This window comes from Nipponia nippon, unplaced genomic scaffold, assembly GCF_047370975.1.
Source record: "Nipponia nippon isolate SJK-2023a ecotype South Korea unplaced genomic scaffold, ASM4737097v1 scaffold_7, whole genome shotgun sequence".
NCBI lineage: Eukaryota > Metazoa > Chordata > Aves > Pelecaniformes > Threskiornithidae > Nipponia > Nipponia nippon.
In genome coordinates this window covers 45682677-45709593 of record NW_028262391.1, presented here as the reverse complement: position 1 = coordinate 45709593, position 26917 = coordinate 45682677, and the positions used below count along the sequence as shown (strand labels likewise).

The following is a 26917-nucleotide window of genomic DNA, read 5'->3' as shown; positions in this document are numbered from 1 at the left end:
TCTTTCAATTAAATAAGCTTCTTAGAAATTATACTCTGGCTGAAATGCTGAGATTATCTATTTGTGTATTTATGGTGACTAAATAAATTTTCCTAGTCTTTATCATTAATTGAGATGCATTTTAGTAAATTTTAGAATCCATTTATCTTTAATGTTTTAATACTAAGAATCTGATCAGACCTTCTTTTCTTGGCTGAGTACAGGACCAAGCTAAGAGCAAGGGGGTGTAAGGCATTTAGAATAAAGCAATATGCTTGCTACATAAAACATAACATAGTATCAACCTTGTAACCTACACTTTTATAAATGTTTTCCATAAAATATTTTGGGTTGTTGTCCTACATATTTTATAAATATAATTCTGGATGAAAATGAAACCTTTATCTTATATCTGCAACTGCCAAGCCAGAGTAATCTCTTGATCCCAAGGAACTCAATATGTAATCAGTGATTTTTCATTCCAACATGTGGTAAGTGGGGTTAGGAGCAGCAAGGCCAGCTGCATTGCAGTTACAGGTGAGTTGGGAGCCGAGTGTGGAAACATGGCAGGCAGGAGCAGTGACCTCACCAACAAGGAGCCAGCCTGCAGGGTGGCAAGTCAGAGTCCCACTCAGATCCAGAGACAGTGGCCAGGATGAGCCAGAGTCTGATGATCACCCAGCGAGTCCACAGCAACAAGGCTGGTCTGAGGCCAGGCCAGGAAACCCAGCTGGAGGGTCTGGATCTGGGTCAGAAGCAGAAAATAGGAGCCCAGGTGCAGATGTAGCACAGCTGGGGGCCAGCAGTAGAGCCTCAGCCTGAAAGCAGCTCCCAAGGAAAAGGAGGGGCAGCCTCTGCATGCAGCTTTCTTCACAACAGCTCGTACCAGCGAAGGAGCTGACCTTGGATGCAGCCAGTTACGCTTCTAAACTTAACCAACTAAACTCCTTGAAGGAGGTTATGCTCAGGCCCCTGACAAATACAATGTAATCCAGGGCTTGTAAAAGCAATGAAGCAGCCCTGAAGTACAACATTCATGTAATTTAACTATTCTATACCATCTATAGGAGGGGACATAAGTTGTTCTGCAAAACATTGAAGAACATGCTTCTGTTAAATTTTTTGAATGAAAATGGGGAACAGTAAAACCCAGAAGATAATAATAAACATTTATCAGATGTGATAGGTGCAAAATACATTCAGTAAAAGAGTAGGGCCATTTCCTCCATAGTAGCCTGGGTAAGGAGAGTAAATGATATTTATCTCTAAAAGCATTTGACAGTTGTGACTGGTTTGGACTGATTGGTCTACTATTTAGGAATAATAATGATGTATTCTGTGAAAAATTCTACTGTTATGAGATGACTCATAAAAAGGATGTAAGGCAAACTTAGGGTATCAGAATTTGGTCCACATTAATTTTTTTCACTAGTCAGGGAAACCTTATTTCAATGGGTTTTCTCTTAAGCCTACTATAACTTTTCCTGCATTGTTATTTTTTAGGCAGTGTTTCCCTTGTTTGTTTGGTTTTTTTTTATCCTAAGTTACATAGTTAAGTCTAGCCTACAGATGACTTGTATAAGATGCCACATTTTGTATTCTGCAGTTTCCTTTGAGACAAGTTAATTATTTCAATAAAGTGATGATTTTTCCTAGACATGCATTTTGATTTGTCTCTTAATGTATGGAACAGTCTAGTCCTTGCCTATGGTTTGATATCAGAAAGATTAAATACCTTAAAAAGTGCCTAAATCAGAACTACAGTTTCTGACTTGTAAGACATAAAAACTGGGGCTTTATTCTGTATAAAGATACTAGCAAAACCTGTTATTTCAATAGTTTTATACATATTTCTATCTGCTGTCTCAGCCCATAAACCATATGCCAGAAGCTGAGAGTCAAAGTCAAGTTTCAATTTCAAACACAATAAAAAGCTAAAAATAAATTTACTGTTCTAATTAATACAAGAGGAGCTGAAGGTTTTTAAACATCAAATATATCCAAATTACACAGGCTGATTGTTACCACCAGTATTTCTATATTCAGAATCTATAGAATGGAGGTCAGCAAAAGAGAAGTGTCAGTACCTTATGAGACAAATTAACAAACACAAAAAGGCTCCATTCTCACCTAGTGAGGATGTGATAGAGACAAAGACAGACTAGGAGAGTTATGCATAGAGAATTTCAAGGATATTTATTTGTTCTTTTGCTTTATTCACCAGTTCTCAGGCTGGGCTCACAGGAAGTACTGAAACTTTCAATCTATTTTTAGAAAATAATTCAGTCTCACAAAATACTAATATGCATACAGCACACACAACATTAACTCATTGAGCATTCAACCTGCTCTACTTCAACCCAGAAACAAATCGAAAATAAAAACATAATCACTTTCAGCATGCTATGATGGATGAAAATGATATGTGCCAAACAGGAGAGTAGTTTAAAAGCAAGGGACAACAATTACTGTAAACTAATGTAAGGCCGGTAGACGCTTGTTGGAAGACTGCATTCAGAACAGTCATCAATGGCTTACTGTCAAAGTGGATAGATGGATGAAGTGGTTCATAGGGTTTGTTCTGCTTATAGCATCATTCAATATTTCCTGAATGATGGAAAACAGGAAGAACTTATGAAGCCTTTCAAATGACACAAAGTTGGGAGCCACTGGAAGTACTGGAAGAACAGGATTAGAGTTCAAAACAATTTTGAGACATTGGATAGTCTAAAAAAGCAGGAGGCAACTCAATTTGGCAAGTAAAAAGTATTCTGTGTGGATGAAACAATTAACTTCACAATTACAATAGAGCAGATGACTCACAAGACAGAAAAGAATGTGGAGTCAAAACAAGCTGAAAATGAGTCAGCAGCGTTTTGCTGATAAAAACGCTCAAACATTTCCTGGTATATTAGCTAGTATGTTATATGGAAGAACTGTGGAATTATCCTTCCAGTTCACTCATACTGGCAAGACTGCAGCTGGAATGGTGTGTCCAGTTTTGAAAAAAATTGATTGACATAGTTAGGGAAGTATGAGGAAAGACTTTACAGCCAAATATGTAAAAATTACTGGGAGCTACTCTCCTTTTTCCACTGGGGATAACAGAAGAAATGATGGGCCTAAAACATAAACCACAAAATGGGTTTAAATTGCAGCAAGAGAGATTTCAGTTAAACATTAGGGGAACACTTTCTAACAGAGAAGGTAAGTACAGAGAAGGCTGCCTGTAGAATTTTTTAGTATTTTCATTACCAAAAGTTTTTAAGAACCTATCAGACAAACGTCTATCAAGAACGAGAAGGGATAAACCTGGTCCTTTTTTGGGGCAAAGGCACTCGTTGCATTCTCGCTTGAGGTCCCTTCCCTCCATGTTGTCTAAGATAAAGCTTTAGCTCTATGTACTCTAAAATATTTCACAAACCTTAGTCCTGTGAAAACATTCAATGGACATATAGTACAACCACAGAACAGACACCTGCATCATAATTTGGCTATGGATCCTCTGACTAAAGCTGGAAACATCAGGAAGTGGGTTGGAAGGTAAACAAATCAAGAAGTAATCTCTTTCTTCAAAGAATGAAAACACCCCCAATATTGGAAGTATCTTTTTTTTTTTGGCTGAGTAGCTTTTCCTAAACAGCTATTGGTGTCAAACTGCTCAATAGCAAATAAAACAGCTGCAGAATGGGATTTACTTTTACAGTGGTCCTAAATGCACACACTGAGCAATTTGCACAATTTGCCTCACAACTTGAATCAGTTAAAATGCACCCCTGTGGACTACTTTCAAAAACCTATTTGGAAGAATATACACTGTCTCAGACTGAAAAAGATCAGGGGAAAAGAAGCAATGTGTCAGAGGCTATAGCTGATAGAAAGAAGAGATGCAAAAGGAACAACAGAAATAAGGATCTGTTGTTCACTTTTCATTTTCCTCTCAATTTTTTTTAAGGATCTCTTTATGGTAACGCTACAAAACTACACATAATAATAATTGAGAACATGGAACAAAACCAAGCAAGCACTATGCAAAATTGGAATCTGGCCATGAAAAGCCTTAATCATCTCATTCATCTTACACATTTTGATGAAGACTTCCTGCTATTTCACCTTGCATACTTTGGAACTTCCCTTTCTTCATTTTGGAAGAGCTAAGTAATTGCTTTGATCTTCCTTCCGTGCTAAAATCTTGGTGGAGATTCCTATTAAATATAACAGTCATTTAGGACCCAAACTCCTGAAAAATCAATCTTGTAATTTCTTCAGAGAGCCATGAGATGCATTCTTTGTATTCCCATGAAGCACACTGACTTCAGTGATGTTTTAGCAGTCCATAAAAAAGGTTCACTTGGAGATCTGTGGAAAACCCGTACCATAATTCCTAAAAAATGAACAGATCACAACTAGCTTTCTTGAAAATTAAAAAAATTCTAGTGCTTTGATGATGTGATACAGGCATACCAATCCACTATTTCTAATTTAATTTACCCTTCATAAAAATCATAATAGTTTTAATAAAAATTACCATCAAATATTCTCATTTCTTACTTAGTTCTAATGCCTTAGGATTTTTATTTTAGCAACACAAGAAAAATTTCTGTAGCCTCTAGCAAATTGGCTAACTTTCTAGAAAAATTATCAATTACAGGAGTTGTCTGAACTACATTGAGATGTAGACATATTTCAAATCAAAGACGTTAGCCACAGTAAAAATAATCACTAGGTGAGGAATTGAATACTATGTTATGCCATTTTATGTGGAGTGATTCTGTGCTGGTTTTGTATTTTTAAGAGAAAGGCTAACATTGTACATATCTTATTACAATGTTTATTTTTTAAAATTGTATGGGGAAGATGGCACTGCCTGCCTTTCTATTAAACAGTGAGATGAAGGTTGAACATAATTTTATTAACTCTCTTGTTTCTGGTGTAACCTACAATCTATTGTATTTTCTTTTTCATCCCATATTATTACCATTTTTGTGTTTTCTGATATTACTTTCATACTGAAGTTGACCTTGCAAGTTTGCCATTGCGTGTAAATTAACACTACCTACCTTTCACTACATGTATTCTGCTTCAAGAATATCATATAGGATATGACTGGATAACACCTAGTATAATACTACCTTTTTAATTCAGATTAACTTTTATCTGGGTTTTATAGTATGGGTAAAAAGCGTTCAGCTCTACTTGCCAGCCATTCCCTTTCCCCTGGGACCAAGTTTCACTGGCATAGTGAAAGGATCACCCTCTCGTCAACTGAGAGTGAATGCAATAAATATTCTGCACTGCATTTATGACCTTGCTTCCTTAGGATTTTATTTGTAATGATCCTCTAATACCTGTAATTATACTAGACACTTTACAGAAAGTAGCTTTGGATTCTTTTTCAGATGCTTTCCAAAGCTAGCTGTGTAATTCAAATTCCTCTCTCTAATCCAGTTTCTTGAAGAACAACATTATTTAGATATGTAGCCCCCATTTTCATACTCAGCATGAGGAAAATGGTTAAGTGCTAACTACCTCACTAGCTTTCTAAAATGATAGGGGTATTGTTCTGAAATGCAAGAAATATGTGTCGTATCAGCTTTTTTATTACTACTGTTATTAGATAAACTCTAGAAGCAGAAATCTCCTTTTTTCAAATACCAATCTCTCTTGATCTTAAGCCGCGCATCTTTACCAACTACAGACCATCATAACTGTTTTCAAACATCTCTGCAGTGATTTTATACTTCTGTTATTAATCAGAAAAGACAGCTCTTGCTGCTACTGAAGGACCCAATCCTACATACCTTAACCATAATAGTTGCACTTTATACTTCTAAGTAAAAAGCAAGAACTGTAGGACTGACCCTCGGGTCTGCTGCACTAGTGGTTTGTCAGTACAACTCTCTTTTCTAATGGGCTGTCACCAGGACAACTCTCAGAATCACCAAAGAATCTCTGTACAAACACTTTAACGCAACTCCAGAGGTTGCACGGTATACTTAGTACACAATGACAAGAAAAGACTTATACCAGTTTGAAAATATACTCTATTTCCAGCATTGCGCCTAAGTGCATCAACTGTTGTCAAGACAGAGCTGAAGGTGCTGTAACGGAAGCGACCAAGTATCAACTCCAGAAATCCTTGCATGTCCTGAAACGGATTCTGCTACCTTGGGAATGTTGCTATCCGGGCTGCACGGACCTACCTTCTGTATGCTGCTGCACACACCTGCCTTCTCCTTTAGGAAATGAGATCCTACACCTCACTTGCTAAGACAGAACAACATCGACCCATCCCAGTTCACGCCTCTTAAAATTATTTCAGTTAAAAAATTAGTTAAATTTTACTAAATTGTGGTAATTTGCAAGGATATCACAGCAGCACTAGTTAATAAAATGAGCTAGAAAGCAGCAGTTCAATCCAGTCTCTGACTAATGTCGAACAAGTTCTTTCTCTACACTAATCCTATGTGGGTTTAAAACGAAACTATTTAGAAACTGAACTATTTAGAAAGGCTCTGTTGAACACGAGTTAGTTCTGTTCCTAGCAGCTCATTGCTTTCCCCTTACAGTTGCAGACCACTTCCTGTATTAAAGCTGTTTCCCCATCTCTCTTGAGTTTGAAAATACTACCTTGTCATTTTATCATGAGTAATTACAGAAACAGTCCCCGTGCCTCTCTTTTATTAACACCTCTCAAATATTTGTGTAGTGATTTCATATCCTCCTTTAATCACCTCTTATCCAGTTTATACAAACTAAGTTCAATCAGTCTTTCATTATAAGTAATATTCTTCTCACCTTAGCTACCCTGCTTTGAACTTTCTTCAGTATTTCAGTAGTCTTTTTTATGATGATGGGTCTTATCAGCACCACATGCAATACTCTGAGGGCAGCTAGTGCTATCGCTGATATGCACCATTACTAATAAACTGGACATTAACAACCAGATAGAAGAAATAGTCTGTAACATCACAAAAATGTCTGTAACTCAAAAGTTGCTGTCATTTATCCTCTCGCTGCCTTACTTGTTTTTATTCTGCTGGACTGTATTTCAAGGTTTAGATGAAGGAAGATAATAAAGACTGCAAATTAAAATAAAAGATTCAAAACTGACTTCTGCTGAATGCCATTTTCATTCCTCCTAGGCCTACTCATTTATGTTCTGATTTCAGAACCACAGGGTTCAACACTGTGGTCCAGAGAGGGCCATATACTAAATCATTAAAAGCGCTGTTGATTAAAGCATGTGCACTTTCACCTGAAATCTAAAAGCAGGTATAGAAAAAAATCAATTATTCACTCTCCAAAAAAATATCCACATTCTATTAGGAGACTCTTTAGTTTTCTAGGTCTCATAGAATCATAGAATCATAGAATCGTCAAGGTTGGAAAAGACCCTTAAGATCATTGAGTCCGACGGTTAACCTAACACTGCCAAGTCCACCACTAAACCATGTCCTCAAGCACCACATCTATCCGTTCTTTAAATACCTCCAGGGATGGAGACTCAACCACTTCCCTGGGCAGCCTGTTCCAATGCTTGACCACCCTTTCGGTGAAGAAGTTTTTCCTAATGTCTAACCTAAACCTCCCCTGGCGCAGCTTGAGGCCGTTTCCTCTCGTCCTATCACTCATTACTAGGGAGAAGAGACCGACTCAGTCTCCTGACTCTTCTATTCATCTCCGTTTTACTAACTTGAACTTTGGCTTTGTACCAAATGACCATATCCATGATGGCAGTGTTTAAAAGCTATTCTTTTTCATATATAGTAAGAGTTTATGCTTGGATAATAGCATGTGTTTTCCAGTGCAGTAGGGCGTTTGGTGTAATTTGCCTTGTTCATGTAACTGTATTTCAGGTATGTGTAGGAGTGACATTATTTAAGTTCATGTGAAATGTAAATAAGTCAGACACAGATGACATGAAAACGTATTTTCTCTGCCATTCCTATATTGTAGAACACAGTGCCACTTCATATTATATTCCATTATGATAATCTTATATTAAAACTGACAGTCATGATTTAATATCCTTGAAAAGGCTTAAAAGTGAGAAGTGTACTTTAGCTACATTTAGCAGTCTTAAGGAACCGCCTTCCCCAGCATTTTGATTGTCATTATTTGCATTATGAGAGAATACATACAATTTGTAAACCTTTATAAATAATACACACTAATCAGGAAACCTGACATCAGTTAGTCAGATGCAGTGATAATGATTTATGGAATATATTTTAGTCCACCGTGAGTTTTGTTACTCATCTGATGTCATCACGTTGTAGGTTTAGCCTCTCGTAGAAAATCTGAATCTGTATGTTTGTAATGTATTATGTTTACTCTCTATCCAATAAACCAATGGTCGTATTAAAATTCACCTATGAAAAATGAAAAATATTCAGAATAAGCCATCAAAAAAGCATTTACCCTAAGCCATATTCGGAACACTGAATGAAAAATAACTTCTGAATTACCTTCTGTCATGTGTCTATAACTCATAGAAGAATTTGCAAACTAGAACAGCAAAAGTATATGCATTTTTCATCTAAGGTAATGGAAAATTATTGTTTTATAGGTCACTTACCAGTACTTATTTCTGTGCACCCAGCATTACAGAATTGTTTCAGCAAGAAGGTTGAGTGTACTGTCAGAGTTTCAACCAAGAGTGTGATTCAAACAAGGACTACACCTAGTTAATGTCAAGTTGGTAAGAACAAAAAAGCAGAAGAGTAAGCAACTATTTTCTTCAGGTTTACCCTCAGGTGCAGCAACCCTTTCTAATGTAGGCATGCAGCCATATCCTACACCTTTGCTCCCTCTTTTTATTCAGAGTACTACAGAAGAGAGAGGAATCAGGAGGCAGGATTGGGATTATTCCTGATGGTCAGCTCTCAGCGTACCATTAAAACAAAGCAACAAGGTCAGACAATCTTTAGTCTGAGCCAGGAAATGAAAAAAATTATAGGCAGTACAGCCCATCTATGGCTGCCCTGGTGCTGGTAGCTGCGCAGATCTAAATCTAGTCTTAATTTCTAACAAACAAAACTAATAAAAAGGCCAGTCATATAGAAAAATAGTAAGTATATCAGCTCTAAGCAGCGATAGTTTTGATAAGTTTTGATACGCTCCCATAAATGACAGAAAATATTTACATTCTGATGTGGATCACTTCAACATAGTCAGTTTCTTAAAACAGCAATTCCATTTTGGGAAAGACACAATTCTAGATGCGATATCTGCGTTCAGACAAAATTCTGTTTCAAATGAATTAGAAAGGCTTTCAACTTAGCAGGGGCGCTAATGAAATGTAACCACAGAGAAAATGTAGCTATACGCACATCTTCATACCCCCCATCCCCGCCAAAAAAACCAAACAAACAAGCAAACCCCAAGCCCTAAAATATCCACCATGCTTAGAGGATCACCTTTAGGTTTGATTTGTTTTGGATAAGACACTACTATACCTGGCTGTTCTGCTTTAATTTGTACGCTGTCACAACAGTATCCAAACATCTTCCCACATGAAAACTTTCACTGAGGTTCCTGAGTACTACATATGAATGTCTAACATAAATGTGTCTTCCTGGCCTAGTTACTAAGAGGAAACAAATATTAGTTGTGATGGTTCACATTGCTAAGATATATACATAAATATAAAGAAACAATCAAACATCTACATACTTTCTATTTGCTTTGGACATTTTCTTTTTGTTAAAATGCACCTTCTGCTCTATCTGTCCATGGAAACAGCACTACTGTCCAAATTATATAGCTGCTAAACTAGTGTGCATGTTTTATTCACCACTACCTCTAAAAGGTGAAATATACAGTGCCACAAGCTACTGCAAAATTGTAGCTATCTTAGCATAATACTATTGGCATTTTGAGACTGCATGTAACAACCCATAAAACTCTCTCTGATATGGAATACATATTATCGTACCCTTGCTCCAAAATTCTGGTATTACCAAGAAAATCTGCTGCATAGGTCCTTACGTTTTCTGAAATCAACGCTTCTTTTCAGAAGAACCACAACTATAAAGCTGCTGGGTTTTAGAGCAATCTTTTTCACCTTGTATAATATGTGGCTGCAGTTTTTACATGACTACCTGCATCTAGTCTGACTAGACTTTTATGTATATTTATTGTCTACGTATTCTAAACAAATGTCTGCTGGAGGGCTCTACACAATTTGACATTTAGTATGGCTAAGATTTCTCTAAGTGAATGAAGACACATCTCGGACAGAAGAACAAATTCTGCACATTTTAAAACATTACAAGCCATGGGTAGGTCCATCTAACATCAGAGAAACAACTGCATACTCTCCGGATTTAGCAGATGATTTGGTGGGTAGCTGTAAGAGTAGTATGGTAGTTACGCTACAGATGAAGGCCATTACACAAAGATGGCAAAGAAACAGAGGACAGCCTCAGTACATAAATTCATTCAGTTGTAATGGTTTAGAGAAGAACATAATTGATGTCCTCCATAGATCTAGAAAAATGGGGAATCCGAAATCACTTATTCCTTCAGAAGCAGCTCCATAATACGAAGCCACTTACTCAGGGACTGTGGCAAAGCCACAGCTGAATTCTTCAGAATTAAATTCCCTTCAGAAACTAACATGTAATTTTCATGGTAACTGAACTGCTACTCAAAGAAATATTTATAACTGGAAATGAAGGTAGGAGGGGGAATTTAATGCTAGTGAAACAGGAGAAAAATCATGATTTTCAGGTTCACCAAAAAGCTTTGGAGTTTTCTCTGACTTTCATGATAATGGAAATCACTTTCCTAGGTGAGGAATACTTACTTCAATGGATTAAGCATAAGGTTTTAATGCAACACAAATAATAAACCTGAGTAAAATTAAACAATTTTTTACATTTGGAATATTTTCTTTCAGGCTATTTTACGTGAAAGAAGTGAAAAACCTCCTGTGTAGGTGGAGAATATACTTCTCAGCTCCTCTGTGAAAGCTGATGTGTGCCCATGCTAAAGCACTAACTTTCCCTAGTAGAAACTCACAAAGAGCCTACAGCTAATCCCCCTCTAATTAAGACAGCTCACTCAAGTCATTACTGCATGCAATAATCTGTAATATTAAAGAAAACCAAATCATATGTTTTGATACTTGACGGTCAGGGGGCTGTTCAGAGTTGCATTTCCACATGGCTTGTCACAAATCAGCCAGCATGAACTAAGGGGCTTCACTAATAACACTCTCTTGACACACTTACTTTTGAAACAAGTTACTCTTTTTCCATTGTGCTGTGCTAGAGTTATTCTTTGTAAAACTCTCTTTTACATGCAGCATAAAATAAAATATTGAATCACATTCCAGAGATTGTTTTCACATCTAGGATACCTGTCCTTCAATCAGAAGAAAATATTTTAGTGGATTAATCCATTAACCTATTAATATTTATTGACCTATACTATTTACCTAAAGTCTCTGCAAGTCATGGCATTTTTAGGAAAGGGAAATAATTTTTCCCATGCAATCTCACCAGAAAGAGTTAAAGAACTGTCAGATTTTAAAGAGTGAAGAGTACTCTATTTAATGTAGGTGAGAAAACCTATCACACTTGAGTTATCAAAAGTATCTTTTAATAATTTCTCCTAGCATTTACTTCATAATTTTGTTAATCTGCATGAAGACGAGAATTTTTACTCCTGCTTTACTCCTTTATGGCCATATAAATTCAGATGGTTTTTTGTATATTTTAAAATGAATTACAGTTTTCTTCTCCTTAGGAGACCACAGCTGCTTGCCTCACAGTGATTAAAACCGGCTTCTAGTTAACAGGTAAAACAATATAAGAAATAATATCAAATCGCTTCAAAAAACACTTCTCAGACATAACTAAATGAATTTGCTGTAAGTACGACATATGTACAGAGAACAAGAGGGAATGGATTTATTGGCACTTCTTTCAGATGACTTTCAAGACTTTAAAACCACAGAGAAATAAAGCCGTCCTAAATGCATGCTAATAAAACTTCATACCAACAGTCAGTATCAGGTTCTTTCTTTCCCCCGATTCATCCAATCAAGAAAAAAAAATATTTTTTAATGAAAACACACAATATATTCCCTAAAATTCCCAAGCTAAACTGTACTTTGTTTAACAGGAAATACTATAGTCTCAGACTGAAAATTACATTATGCTCATTAAATTCCTCAGGCCAAGTCTTTCAATCCCTAATCAGTTATAAGTCACACGGCACTTGCGCTACCTTTGGTTTTGCTTCAGTAACTTCTGTAATGTTAGCATCACCATTACTTACACCATCATTAATACAGATTTTTCTTTGTCTTTTCACACGATCAGACTCTGATGGAATACGAGTGAGACACGTTACAACTCGGTAATACCGACAGACATCTACTTATGCTCCCTGTTTGAGTATATTATACAAAACACGTAAGAGCCACAGTCACTTGTGTAAATACAACCCAGGGATTCATATTCAGAGTCACCTACCTGTATGTGGCTCAATAGAAAAGTAAGGCTGTCCTTCCAGAATGCTATAAACCAGCTTTGCACTATTTCCATAAACTGGATCATCTGCATCTGTAGCTGTTACTTTAGTAACAAAGGTGCCTGAATAAAAAGAATATACACAATTAATGTTTACACTCTTACTAGAAATTTGCATAACTTATTCAAAAAATAATTTGAAACAAAAATTAATTTCTTTGTGAGTTGTATGACAATAAGAAAAGAAGAAAAAACATCAGTAACAAAACATTACTTGTGGAACACAAACAAAACATTTTCGTTCAAGATGATATATTCCAGCAGACTAAATTTCTGGGTAAAAGCAAAACCTTTTTAGTAGCTGTATTATTTAAGGTTTCTTTGTAGAATGCATTTAAAGCTACCTGATAGATCTGTGTAGACTTCAAGCATTTGCAAAGGAACCATATCAAAGGGATATGAAATACAAGGTTAATAATACAATACAATATGTTGCATTACAGATTTGCAAAATCACGTTTGAAAGAACCTTGCCAAGTTACAGAGGCCGCATAGAAAAGCAATAATAAAAAGGATTCTTTTTTCTTCTCTTGGCTTGCAGCCATAATAATGGTTTGATGTGGCCACAGTGACAGAGTTAGGACAACACCTATTGTCTCTGAAATGAGTCTCTGCCACTGAGGGGGGCATTGTCTGGCCAGAGTTATAAAATTCCATACTCTGACCAAAAAATAGAAGAAAAAAATTAAGGAAATTTCCCTTTTTATTTTTTAGGCAACATAGCACTTACCATTTCCATAAGAAGCAAAATCGAATGCAATTCAGTTGGTTACATTAAGCTTGCTGCAGAGACTTTTTTTTGGATTACTTAAAAATATAATGATGATGCTAATTAGGCTAACAATAAGACAATATCTACAGAGGGAGAGAAAGCAAGAGTAGGAGAAAGGCTAAGGGCTTGTGCTGGTTTTGGCTGGAATAAAGTTAATTTTCTTCATAGTAGCTAGTATGGGGCTGTGTTTTGGATTTGTGCTGGAAACAGTGCTGATAATACAGGGATGTTTTCCTTACTGCTGAGCAGTGCTTACACAGAGTCAAGGCCTTTTCTGCTTCTCACCCCACCCCACCAGTGAGTAGGGTGGGGGTGCACAAGAAGCTGGGAAGGGACACAGCTGGGACAGCTGACCCCAGCTGACCAAAGGGCTATTCCAGACCATATGACGTCATGCTCAGCACATAAAGCTGGGGGAAGAAGAAGAAGGCGGCAGAGGGGGACATTTGGAGTGATGGCATTTGTCTTCCCAAGTAACTGTTACGCGTGATGGAGCCCTGCTTTCCTGGAGATGGCGGAACACCTGACTGCCAATGGGAAGTAGTGAATGAATTCCTTGTTTTGCTTTGCTTGCGTGCATGGCTTTTGCTTTACCTATTAAGCTGTCTTTATCTCAACCCACGAGTTTTTCTCACTTTTACTCATCCAATTCTCTCCCCCATCCCACTGAGGGGGAGTGAGCGAGCGGCTGTGCGGTGCTGAGTTGCCGGCTGGGGTTAAACCACAACAGGGCTGAATTACGTTTCTTATGTTCAGAAAGGAAAAGAATTATAGCACCCACCAAAATACCCCCCTTTCTGTATATGCCAATAAAAATAGCCTCCTCTTGCTTCTCACACTTTGTGCACTGCTGAGTCCAAATTACATGTCATTTCAGGACAGGAACAGCAAACTAAAAGGGGAGGAGATCCCTTTGGCATGTCCTTGCATTGTGCTCTTTTTTCTTTCTCTGTATGGCACATCACCGCTATGGCTTTGGGCAGTTTTGTGCGTTACAGTACATGCAAATTATTTAGAGGAATACTTGGGTATTTAGAGAGAATTTGCATATCACCCAATAGCTTCCATTTCATGCTTTCCCACCTGGCCACTTCAAACATCAGGGCAAGATATGGGGCTAGCAGGATTTGGGAGTGCCTAGAGGGATGGATAACACCTCGCTTATGGAGTGGAAGTTCTGCAGTGCCTGAAGTTGTGGCAGGTTTGCTGCATGGGAATAATGGGATAATTCCCAGGGACAGGAATGCAGGTTGCAGAAATACATCTCAATAGAGAAAAAAATCCCTATGGCTTATACTGGTCATTTATTTCGGCTGCTGGCGTAAATTTATCCATTCTTACAGAGGGAGAACATCAATGAAGGGAAGCAGATCAGCTGGTTGTCATGGCCCCATCTGGCAAGAAAGTGCTCCACCAGCATCTCTCCTGCTGCTCAGCAGAGTCCAGAGGAATCCACGTGGCCTGCAGCTGATGCGTACCACGTGGAAGAGGAACACAATGCTGATGAATATTACGTTGTATCTGTCTTTGACAGATGCTAGCTGAACCTGTTCTTATAAACATGTAAACAGTTTATGTTTTGAAGCATAACTGTTTCTGATGTTGAAAGGTGATCTTATACCTAACGTTTAAAATAATAATCTTTAACCTGCCACTGGGCATGAGAAATGGGCTTTATCCTTAACTTGATGGTTGGTTTATAAGGAAGTAACATCAGAAATATGTTGCTGGACCAATTACGAATTTTGCTGTATACCCAGACGCTAACAGACAATGCCTGGTAGCTTTGAGTGAAAATGATAAAGGGAACAGATGACACAAATGCGGTCCCCAGCCTTGTAGCAAGTACAGCAGCCTCAGCCTATAGATGATATCTTGAATGACCTCCTTCACATACAGGAGAATAAAAACAGTAACAGGGAAGCAACCATGGGGCACACTCAGAGGCCATGGCATAGGCTACAGAAAATAAATGAAATTGGGAACAATGACAAGGAAGCATGCAGGAAGCTTGAGTTTGGATGTTGCAGGAACAGAGGAACAAAAGGACCCTTTGTGGCTTGCCCACAGTAGTTACAAAGCGTGAAAAGATGTAGCTATTAGAATTGTCTCACATATTTAAGTTTTGTTGGCTCACCTTCTGTAAATCATACACGAGTTACAAGTTCTCTGCTTTGTTGGTCCTATAGAAAGTAATCTCTGAGCCAAGCTGCACCTCCCCTCTTGCAGAATTCAGGCCGTAGTCCCACCACCCCAGCAGGACATTCCCTGCAGTTCGCAGCTGCTGTTCCATGTGTGATACCAAATACAAATGTAGAGGTCAGTGCTTTCTTCAACTGGATTAAAACTGAAATAGCAGGTGACTAACTAGGTTTCTGTGGCTGCTATCATATAACTTTTGTTTTGTAACCTTCTAAGACAGAAGAGGTTTGTGCATAACATCATACATGGGGCAGAGCTGGAATAAGATAAGGCTCATCACAGAACAGTGAAAATTTTTGTAACAGTTTTTTATCTAGGCTGTTCCATTTTGTTTCCATGATATACTTTATACACAAAGGAAAATAAAGAAGTGAAACTGTTGACTTCTTTGAGATTGTGTTTGATTTGCCTAGCTGGCTTTCATTTCAAAGGACTTCAGAAATAATTACATTGCTTGTTTAGAAAGGTTTGATATATAATGTCTATTCTTTTCTTATTTCACTTGAGAATTCCTGAAGACTTTTATAGATATTTATTTCAAGATTTCGACTTAAATGGGTATGCTGATTCTTTGATAAACACCTCCTTTATCCCAAGTGTTCATTAGACATTAAAGTTGAATACGCCTTAATAAAAAGAGGCAATCAGTGTCTAACATTGCTTCCAATTCTGATGCTCAGCTCTCAAGATTTTATTCTTGTGATATAAAATAATTTAATCACTTATTGAGTCCCCATGTTTATCTGAAATTTATACATACATTAAAAATACATACATAATACTCAGTATTCTCGTTCACTGTTTATATATACAAAGGTGGGAAAAAATGGCATACCCTTCTTTTTCTTTCCTTACAGGTCACTTGAAGTGTGACTATAATCTCACCTAATAAAACTAATGAAGGGAATGGAAAAATAAAATACTCTTCCACCTCCTAGAAATCAATTTCTTATACTGCCAGTCTCTGCCACTCAGCACTTCACTTCCGACTGTCATACACAGTTCTGAGAAGGTCTCTCAAATTCAGTAATTTGCTCCCAACATCTTATTGATGAAAATTGTTTATGAAAGATCTAAGCAATCATGAAACAGAAATTAAAGAAATTACTTCCACTACTGAAATTAGTTAAGCTTTTACATAGTTTAAATTTTATCACCTTTAATTTGAATTTTTTTGTTGTATGCCTCGAATCAAATCTTATGCAGGTGTGAAACATGACACATTAATATGTTCACACTGGCAATAAGTACATAAAGGAGCAAACTCTGTCCCCTCCGCAGCTGCAGAGGATGTTGCTACGTCAGTGCAGCTCTGGTTCCACTGCAAGATGCTAAGGGTCCCGAAAAAGTAGCAACCTATCCCACTCCCGTAAGTGACAGAACCCTTTTCAACTAAGCATGAACAAAAGATTTGGAGAACTGAGAGATTCCTGAGGGTGAAAAGTAATGCAGAAAAAAGGAACCCACACCACCACGGCTGTTATTTAGGCAATCTCCCGAACACAGCAGAACTCTCCGTTCTTTCGTCCAGAGCCTTAGATTATCAATATTTAAGTACGATTTTACTCCACTACAGACACTGCAGTTATAAACTGCATGTACATAAGTATTTTTTACATGCATAATGTGCTTAAAGTTTTAAAGATAAAAATTTTGCATTGAAAAAGCAGTAAGAATGCAGGGAAGAGCATTTATTAAGTAAATGCTCTTTGAAAAACAACATTCTGGGTTCTACCCAGGAAATAAACAGCTACGGTTTCTGTTTGTGTTTAATTTTGACTGCATTTGGCTTGTGTTTGTTTCTTTGTCAATGCTACAACAAACTCATTTAGCTAGAGACTATAAATTTGAAATGGTGCGATTTTTACAAGAAAGCCACTATTATAGTCCAAGTCACTGTTGTCCTAATTACAATAATATAGCAGTTTTATATAATCTGGCCCAACAACATAATCACTGTTTCTGTTTTTCTTTATGTACCTAATATTGCCTTATGTAAAACAAAACCATTTTTTCAATAGATGAGGCAAATTTTAAGATATTCAGTTTAAAAACTTTCCTCATTTTTTTCTGAGGTACACTTTCGCAATGCTAATGGCCCTGTGATTAAATATGGACTGCAAAGAGCTTCAACAGATTTTAATTAATGAACGCTTCTAATGTGATTTAGCCATTAACCATTGCTGATTGTTTTACTCTATTAGTGTCAGGTTTCATAGTTTCTCTTTGCAACAGGCTAGCAATCAGAGACACAATTAACAATAAAAGTATTTTTATATGGCTCGGTAAGAAAGCCTGTGTTTGCTGGCAAACTAAGATTAAAAGCCATCATAAAAACACGATGTGCGTGTTCAGCTACTGCTCTTCACCTGTTTTGGCTGTGTTTTTATGTGCAAGTCAGGGTACAGATTCTGCACATTAGTCAGAAAGAAAAACGCATATGCTGCCACGGGGAGTAAGAAAGCAAATTTTTTGGTGTGGCAGTGAAATGTGTGTACTGGAAAAAAAAAATCAAACTTGTATGTTCTAAAGGAAGTAACACGTAGTCAGTGCCAGAAATTTACATGAATCCATATTCAATGAAGCAACCATTTTGTTGAAAGATTGCAATGGCTGGTAAAAATAAAAAATGTGACCATAATGCAACCTAGTGGGACCGTGTTTTCTAATTTTCCCAGGGACTTCTGTTTTTTTTTCCTTTTCTGATACCTGTTTTGGTCTCCCTCACTCTTTCTCTCCTGCTCTTCTCAAATCTTGACAGGCTGAAATCTCCATTTCATTCAGAAGATCTGATTACCAATCTGACAGAGCATTAAGAGTGTATTTGCATGAAAAAGACCTACCATTATTTACCAACTGTTTTGTTTTTCCAAGAGGATCACTGTGCTTCAAAATCTCTAGCTAGATTTTGAGTTTGGCTGATAGTAGCCCTGCAGTCAGTAGTGGTCAAAGCAAAGCATTGTCTGTATTCAGCAGGTCAGATAAGCATTCATTTCAAAATGAAGCCTTTTCTTCACTGTCCTTCTTTGCTATAATCTCACAGGTAGCATGACAGTTGTTGTCATGGTAACTATTTTTTATTGAATAAAACTGCAATAATCTCATAAAAACCTGTATAACTTCTTGACATGTAAATTATTACTGCCTCAAAGCTGAAGAAACTTATTCTTATTTGTTTGTCATTGTTGCTCATTTTTTTAAATACTAAAACATAGTTTTAAGCCTTATCATCCTGTATTATTCTATATGAGACCATTTCTAAACACAAAATCTATGGATTACAGATTTCACTAGCCAAATAAAGAAAACGTATCTGAAACAGAAATTTGTGAAATGCACTTCAAAACTTGTTAACACATGCAAAATACACACATAAAATTATATCATCGGTATTTTAAATTGCATAGTTTGGTGTGTATGCAGATATATGTGTATGTGGGTATGTTGTATGAGCGTTTTAGGGTTCTTTTGCAGATTGTACATCATTTCACTCCTACCTTCTACATCAGTACTTGAATGTATTATTATTAATAGTTACTTTAGTGCCAAAGCTCTAAAAGCCCAATATGTGGATCAGGTCTCACAATGCGAGAAAGTCCTCTCCCCAAAGACTCCAAGAGCTGAGTACCAGGAAAGACAAATGCAGACAGACAACTGACGAGAGACAAGGAGATGACAAGAGGATGTAAATCACCCTGGGAAGCAATGCTGTCAGCACACAGTGGTGCTGCTGCCTGACCTACCTGCTGTCAGGTTAGCACAACTACCCCACAGTGCCTACAGAATGCAGGCATCATGGAAGAGTTTTAAGGACTGCTTTGAGAACAGACGACAGAGGTCTTGTGTGGGTTTTTTTGGGAGATCTTCCCACACTTAAAGGAAAGCATGTCAAAAATAGAAAGGTGTTTGCTTTTTAGGTGTCCAGTGGACCCCTTTCAGTGCTGAAAAATTAATGGAGGCGGAAGATGACATCCTAAGCAGAGTAAGGGGTAGAGACGTGGGCCAGAACAGTCCACTAAAGGAAAACTGGGCAACTTACACTTGACATACTAGAGAGACAGGAAGGCCAGAATGTATTCTACTGTATCTATAGTAGAATCCTGTATACAGCCACTCCTAGAGGGAGAAATGAGAAAGAAATTTGTGTACTTTACAGATGTAATACTGATATGTGGGTGATGAGACCCATATAAATACATAGATAGATACAAGACTTCACTTAATCTTCTGCAAAGAGAAAAACAACAACAAAAGCTTCCTTACAGTGAGAAATTGTACAAGGAGGAATAGCTCCCCAAGGGAAATAACAGAATCCTCCTCACTGAAGAGTTCGCTCTGTTGCACAGGTTGCTAGATAATGTATTCTAAGGGAAAACCCTAGAAAGACAGGAAGATTAACTAATCGGGTAATTTGTCTTTCCCAGCTGTAATTTATTTGACTCTAAGTAGTGAAATACTGTGATGCTGTCATGATCTTGTTTATGATGATTAAGGTAAGGAAGAAGAAGAGGGTTATTCATACAACTCAATTTTAGGCTCAACTGGCTAAATTAGATACCTAGTTGCACTAGCTTTCTGCTCTATCCAAGAGAGGAAGACAGAATTGCCCTCTCATGGGATCCTCCTTTCTTGGTTGACCAGAGAGGAATCCAAATTAAATTAGCCAGCTAATGTGAATGCCTAAATTTCAATCATACGACTACTCTCTTATGTGTGTCTACTCAAACTAGGCCATACCAGTCTACAATACGAACCCTCCAAGAACTTCAAGCCTGTAAGCAGACACACCAACGTATAGGACAAGTACAAATCTTGCAAGACTTTTGTTTTCATTTACATTATTTTCCATATATATACACAGTTATGGGCACTTATAAACTCATATAGACTTTGTATACACTTTCTGAAATAAACTGCAACTGATATACTTCATATTCTTTTTTTTATATCCAATCTAAAAGAGTAGAGTAACAAAGCATTACTTGTTTGTTTTGCTATTTTGCTTTATATAAGCAGCCATATGTAATGTCACTGAAATGCAAAGAAAAAGATTTGAGAACCCAGTACTCTACAGACCTACAGGAAATGGCAGATGCTGCCCCAAAGAATTGACAGTCTAAACCAAAAGTTTTAACACCTGAAAAATCTGGCTTAATAAAGGGATGTGAAAGAATCAAACAGGAGCAGCTCAGTCAACAGTAGGAAATAACCACTACAATAAATTATGAAATACCATGCAGGAAAATGCAAGAAACTGTTTCCTGTTTCCACTAGGAAAATAATCTTTTCGTATACCTCTGGGATACTAAGTCAGGTTTAGCTCCATAAGCAGAAGGGGAATCTGGTTGTTTCTTCCACATTACATATTTCTCAATGCAATTTTTAGAGTAGATAGTTTAGAAAGTTAATGAAAACTAAAAAATGTTAATACCATGCAGTATGTGTATGAGTGAAAATCTCTGAACAACTGAATATCCTACCACATGTAACATAACAATGTTTTTAGATTGCTCATGTGTCATTTTAAGGACTTTTTACAATGTGAGGGAAATGGGAAAAATATATTGTATGCAAATGTGTAACTGCAGAAGTATGAAAGGTGCTTGCTATGCATAGGAGAAAAATGCGTTCTGTACAGCCCACAGACAATGGAGCAAGCTGGCAGCCTTCAGCATTTCACAGCTGTGTAATGAGGACTGTAGAAAGCATGGCTATGAAATCTAATAAGCTGCATATTTTACAATTTTTTGTGCATAAACTAATTGTTTTAGAACTCTGATGCTGCCTTTTTAACATGATCTTTTGGAAACAAAAAACCAAAATGTTTTACATCTAAATAGATATTTAGATCTAGTGATATAGATAACTCTTTGGCAATTATCCTTACTGATGCTACCTACTGCTTGGATTTGGCTTGTGTGAATCTAATATGAAAAGACACCGCCTTTTCAGTTTTAAGGTTGGCAGTTCTTTCTTGCTACAACTTATAAGATGGTGCCATTAGAGAGCCTGCAGGTACTCCTTTGTAAACTCCCCTGGGTGGCTCTTTGTTAGAATTAGAATACAGGCTGTAACATCACAGGCAACAGTAGAAACGTAAAATATATTTTACGTTTGGCTTAAAGAATTATGTTTTCTTTTCATGTTATTTTTTTTATGCTCCCTTTAGATATCACCCTCACTATGGAATATTAATTGATATTTGTGAGGCATGTGGGAAATAGCTATTCTTTTGTTCAGGACTTTTTGAAGGACTGCTTGTCTCTAATCAATTGACTATTTCATCAGCATTCATTCTGCGAGGTCCCCAGGCAAAGACAGTAAAATTGGATGATCACTGTACACTATATTTCCAAGCAGAAAAAAAAGTACCGTAAGGCTTGTTGATTTCGGTGGAAGTTTCAGGTTATGCTCAGGTGTATTGTATAAAAACATAAATAATAAAGTAGCCCTGGCTGTTTACTGCAGAAATTCTTTCATTTATAACTTTCTGTTGTGAAAATAGAAAACGGCTGGTATAATCTTGCAGCTTTGATGCTCTGCTTGCTTTGTTTGGTAGAGTGAAGCCTATAATGCCAGCAACTGTATTCCAGGTTGCAAAAGCAGACTCTGAAATATTGCCCCCTCAGGCCACTGTGGAGCAAGCATATGGCAGCAGAGACCATTTGGGCCCCAGGGAAAGGGTACAGTTGAATCAGCTGCCCAGCAGTACTCTACCAGCTGATTCATGAGAAAGCTGTATTGACATCAGCTCCACAGGCAATTGCTTATCTGTATTCATGAAGAAACATTAAGTGCTGCAGATTCAGCAACTAAACAGAGGTACCAATTCAGGGCAGGGTGGGGAATGACCAGTGCCAGAAAAAAAATGGATTCTGAATTTCGTCTGAATCTCATTTTCCCAAATGTCAAGTGTGTCCATCAAAGAGACGTCTAACGCAGGCCATCTGAATTAACAGATTTTGAGGAGCATTGGTCCCCAGCATTCTAAAGCTAAATCTTTTGTGTTAGCAGAGTGATATAAGTGATATTAATAAAAGGTTCTGTGAAAATAATACCACACTGAATTTGATTTTCTGACCTAGAACTGTCTACCTCGTGGTTAGAACTTGTCTACATTTCCCACAATTGAAAAAAGAGAGAATACGTTCCAGTTCAGTTCTGTGGCATTTCAGAGAGCCTCAGTCTGGCAGAAATCTGTACTGGTCTACTTCCTCTCATCTGTCTGTTTTCCACTTAGGCATCATCCACCAGCCAGCAAATGGGCTCATGTCACAAGCATAGCTGTTTGGAAAAATGAAGTCCCATGCTCTCAAAGCCAACAAAACAAAAACCCTACCACTGTTTTAAACATTTGTTTCCCCAAAATTTGAAATTTGGGAAAATTGTGAAAAATCCTTGCTAAGAGTTGATTTAAACTTGTAACCAAAAGAGAATCTATCAGAAACCTGAGTCAAAGACTTGTTTTCATATAGTCACAGAACAGAAATATGATATGTTTGATATGTACAAATGAAAGCAACCACAAAGAATTTCAGAAGTAGAGTATCTGCAACAAGAACAAGATGTTTGTGACTATGAGACAAGAATCACGTGGAAAAACAACAGTAGGAAAGATTCTTGTAGATTACATAGGACTAGAGAAGCATGCACCTAAGACTGCCAAAATTTTCTCTGCTCTGCCCTCATATGATCAACATACAGCTATCTATGTCTGTCCGTCCTCACCCTGTGAAACAGGAACATCAAAGGAAGATATATTCCTCTATATGGAACTCCATAAGGAACTATGACTTCAGTTCTGATCCAAACGGCTTTTTCCTGAGGAGTTTATCTTCACTATGTGTCATCTGCACGACGTTCCTTCGTGCAAAGGGAATGCATGTGTGCAAAAAATGGAAAATTTGTGACAAATTGCTGACAGTTAATGGAGAGGAAAAAAGGCAGCTTTTGTCTAAGAAACCACTACACATTAACAGCTCCATACTTGGCACAGGTAATTTAGGGATTATTTCCAAGAACCAGAGAGTGTCTTCAGAACCTGAACATTCAAGTACTTGCTGCCACTGGCACGAAGCATTTTGAGCAATCCCACTGATTTTAACAATTTTGTATAAAGTCAATGAACTAGCTTAGTACACTCAGGACAATACAGGTCAGTGCAACTAAAGGGTCAGATTATAGACCCCTAAAGAGCAATATCGTAACTTCATCCCTGGTCCTCGAGCTCATAATGGTCATTTAAGAACAATATGAAAAGATAATGACATTTTCAATCAGGCCTCATGAGAAATGGAAAGTATAAAAATAATAGCACACACTCAGAAATATGTTTTTTTCAAGGCTCAATAACAAGTCAAATTAAGGAGAAGACTGTCTTGGTTTTGAATATATCCTAACCAATTACTTAAGATTACTTATGACTTTGCTTTTGGAACTGTGCTTCAGTCACACAGAATGTACAGAAGATTTTAAACACATGCACACTCACTAAATAAATCTCTCACGTAAAATGCTCTTCAGTACCACAGCAAATGAATTTGATAATGCACAATATGAACTAGTAGAGGAACAAGACAATATGAAGATATACATTTTCTAACAGCTGTTACATTATTGCCATATTTTACAACATCTGCTGGTTTTTTTCCTTAGCTTTTGCACTCCCTTTGCATTTACCCTTTGGGCTAATTTGTAGTTGACCCCAGTAATATAGTCCTTTTACTCTACAATTTTGTGACAAACTATCATTGATTTAACAGTCATGCTCAGTGCCTTAAAAAATCAATGAATACATAGGAGAAAAAACAGTAAGTGTGGTTGATCTTGATAACATTTCAGTTCAGGTTTTTATCACAATTTTCTAATTTATCAAGTTATTTTATCACTATTCATATCAGACATTGCACGTTGACTTCATATTAAGCAGATTTTGTCCTTTTGCACATAACTTGTAACTGGAAGAGAACTAATATCTTTGTGAGAACTGGAAAGAAAAGTTACACTGTGTACAGTACGCTTCTACTATACATGGGTATATTAAATAACTCTGTTCTGCTTTTGAAAAAAAAAGAAAAGAAGATTGAATGATTTCTTGTTTACAATGGTATAATCAAGGGCAAACTTTGATCCAAAGGAAAACATTGTGAAGTAGATGCACTTGTGCCAAAATTGGAAATTGATATTCTGACTCATCTGGAAGCCTAAACCCTTTCCAATAAAGACCTTTTTCCCCCCAGTAAATAGTTTTCATGGAAGCATTTAAGGAAAAAAATATTATTCTAAGCTTTTTCACATTGTTAATATTTTCAAGTGTTAAAGGCAAAAACACTTCTAGAGCAATGGCACACTGAATTCCACGGTATGTATTTTAGAGATGGGGGTTTTTATGACTGTCAGGGAAATTCTTAATATTTGAAGATTATTAAAGTTTGTCTGTTTACCTTAATTCGGGCAAACTATGAGAGAATTCTCTTCCCTTATGGCTTTTGTTCTTTTTCCATCTGTATCCTTTTTTATTTCACCAACACATTTGTCACTCTACTTCTGTCGTCTTCTGTCTTTCAACATGACACTAGCTGTCTAAACACTCTTGGCTTCACTAAGAACGAAATCAAGAAATTTCACTCCTCATTCCTCTCCTGAAAAAAAGATCCTGAAACTATACTGTTGGGAGACAATACACACTTTTGCTCCCGTTATGACCTCTGCAGTGTGCTTTCAGGGAATTCATGAATCTGTGCATAGTTGAGAAGGCAACACAGAAACAGAACATACTCGGGGTGGGTGGGGGTGGGTGGTTTTTTTTCTTCTTTTTTTTTCCCTTTTCTTTTCTTTAAATAAGCTACAGGACCAGTTCCAATTACCCTTGTGGATCTTCTAAGATAGCATATTATGTAAATGAATGAGCAATCTTCACTGCAGGCATATATACAGAGCTCACAGACAAATGGGAAAAAAAAAAAAAAAAAAGTCATGGGGTTCTTCCTCCCAGAAGCTTAGCTGAATCTCTTTTAAAAAGGTTTTAACTGGGTTTCATTCCCAGTGTGTCCCTTTACATCTAAAAGTGATTAAACAAGATTTACAGACAAATTAAATTATTTCCTATTTGTGAAATGCAATACTGTTACAATGAAGTGATTCCACAGATTTCACTTTTTGATCTTTAATTCCTTAAGAAAATTAATATAAGAATTAAAAGATTAAAGTGCTCAGTTTCAGCAAAGAACATATTCTCCATATACACTATTAGCTTTCACAAGCAAATTCATCATTTTGGAGTTGGGGAACAGGGCTTACTATGGCAGATTATATAGGAATTACATAAAAAAAGAAAGGAACGCAAGGATGGAATAAGGGAAAATTCAATTTAGTTCTCAAAACTTTTTCTGGAATATGCTCCTCTCTTTCCTCAAAGAGAGAAATAAATTATTTCAAAATAACTCTGAACACAGTGACGATACACACCACTCAGTACGTGTGTGGGTGTGCGTTCTGTGAAGACAGCTGAAAAGTGAGCATCAGTCCTAGTGGAGATAACAGTGTAATACTAATCGTCTTTGCACCAAGTAGTGGGAGGAAAGCCATGCAAATCCTTTTCTTTTGTTTTAGTAGGGAAGCGGGATTTTCCAGATATCACTGATACATAACATAAAAATCAAGCAGGCTGGATTGTGGCCATATATGTGTGATAATCTTGTATATTGGCATACACACACATTCATATATATCACATACAGAGAATTTCCACATATGTTACAGTCTTCACATCCCCATAGTGTATCATTTATGTTCTAGATAGTCATGCAAAAATACCACTGACATTCATATAATACCTCTCTTCTAGCAAGGAACATAAGACCAGTATCTAATGTACCTATTAGAAAAACTGCATTGTGTTAGCACCTCAACGTTATGTTACAGAATAATGAAAGGTTAATGTGTTCATCTGTGTTTATTCATTGCTTTCCACAGAGGTCCAAAAATAAAATGCCTTGTACTGCATCCTCATTACATAAGTACTATACATATAGCATATGAATTCCTCTTCTGTTTCAGAGCAGTCAGAATTGGTACAAGTATTTTGAGGAAAGAAGAGGTTTAGTAGAACTTTGTTTTATCCTGAATAAGAACACTGCCTTGTAATGACTGTGTTGTAGAAATGTCAAGGCTGAAATTAGCAGTGGGTGGAGATCTCTTTAAGGGGAATTAAGTAAGTGGATAATGGAAGTGAAATACTCTTAGTGTGGCAAAAAAAAAAAAAAATCCTTGAACTCTGAGACAGTTTTCTTATTAATATTATAGAGGAGTTGAAGTAATTTTAAGAGGACTAACAAAACCTAAAGAAAGTTAAAATAATTTACGGATCATCATTTAGTACAGCTCTTGATGTTGCTACCTGTGGGTTAAAAGAGGAAGG

The 26917-nt window shown here is 37.0% G+C and overlaps 1 protein-coding gene across 5 annotated transcripts in view; it reads right to left on the bottom strand.

Moving 5' to 3' along the window:
• Nucleotides 1-26917, bottom strand: part of CDH8 (cadherin 8) — a 402754-nt gene that overhangs the window by 68785 nt on the left and 307052 nt on the right. For 4 of the 5 annotated variants that reach the window (XM_087739090.1, XM_087739089.1, XM_009465735.2 and 1 more), the window contains one exon: nt 12468-12587. In XM_087739090.1, the coding sequence (XP_087595216.1) occupies nt 12468-12587 (120 nt within the window). Of the gene's footprint in view, nt 1-8560; nt 8666-9440; nt 9550-12467; nt 12588-26917 lie in introns of those variants that run through there. The other variant, XM_087739092.1, reaches the window with a different exon arrangement.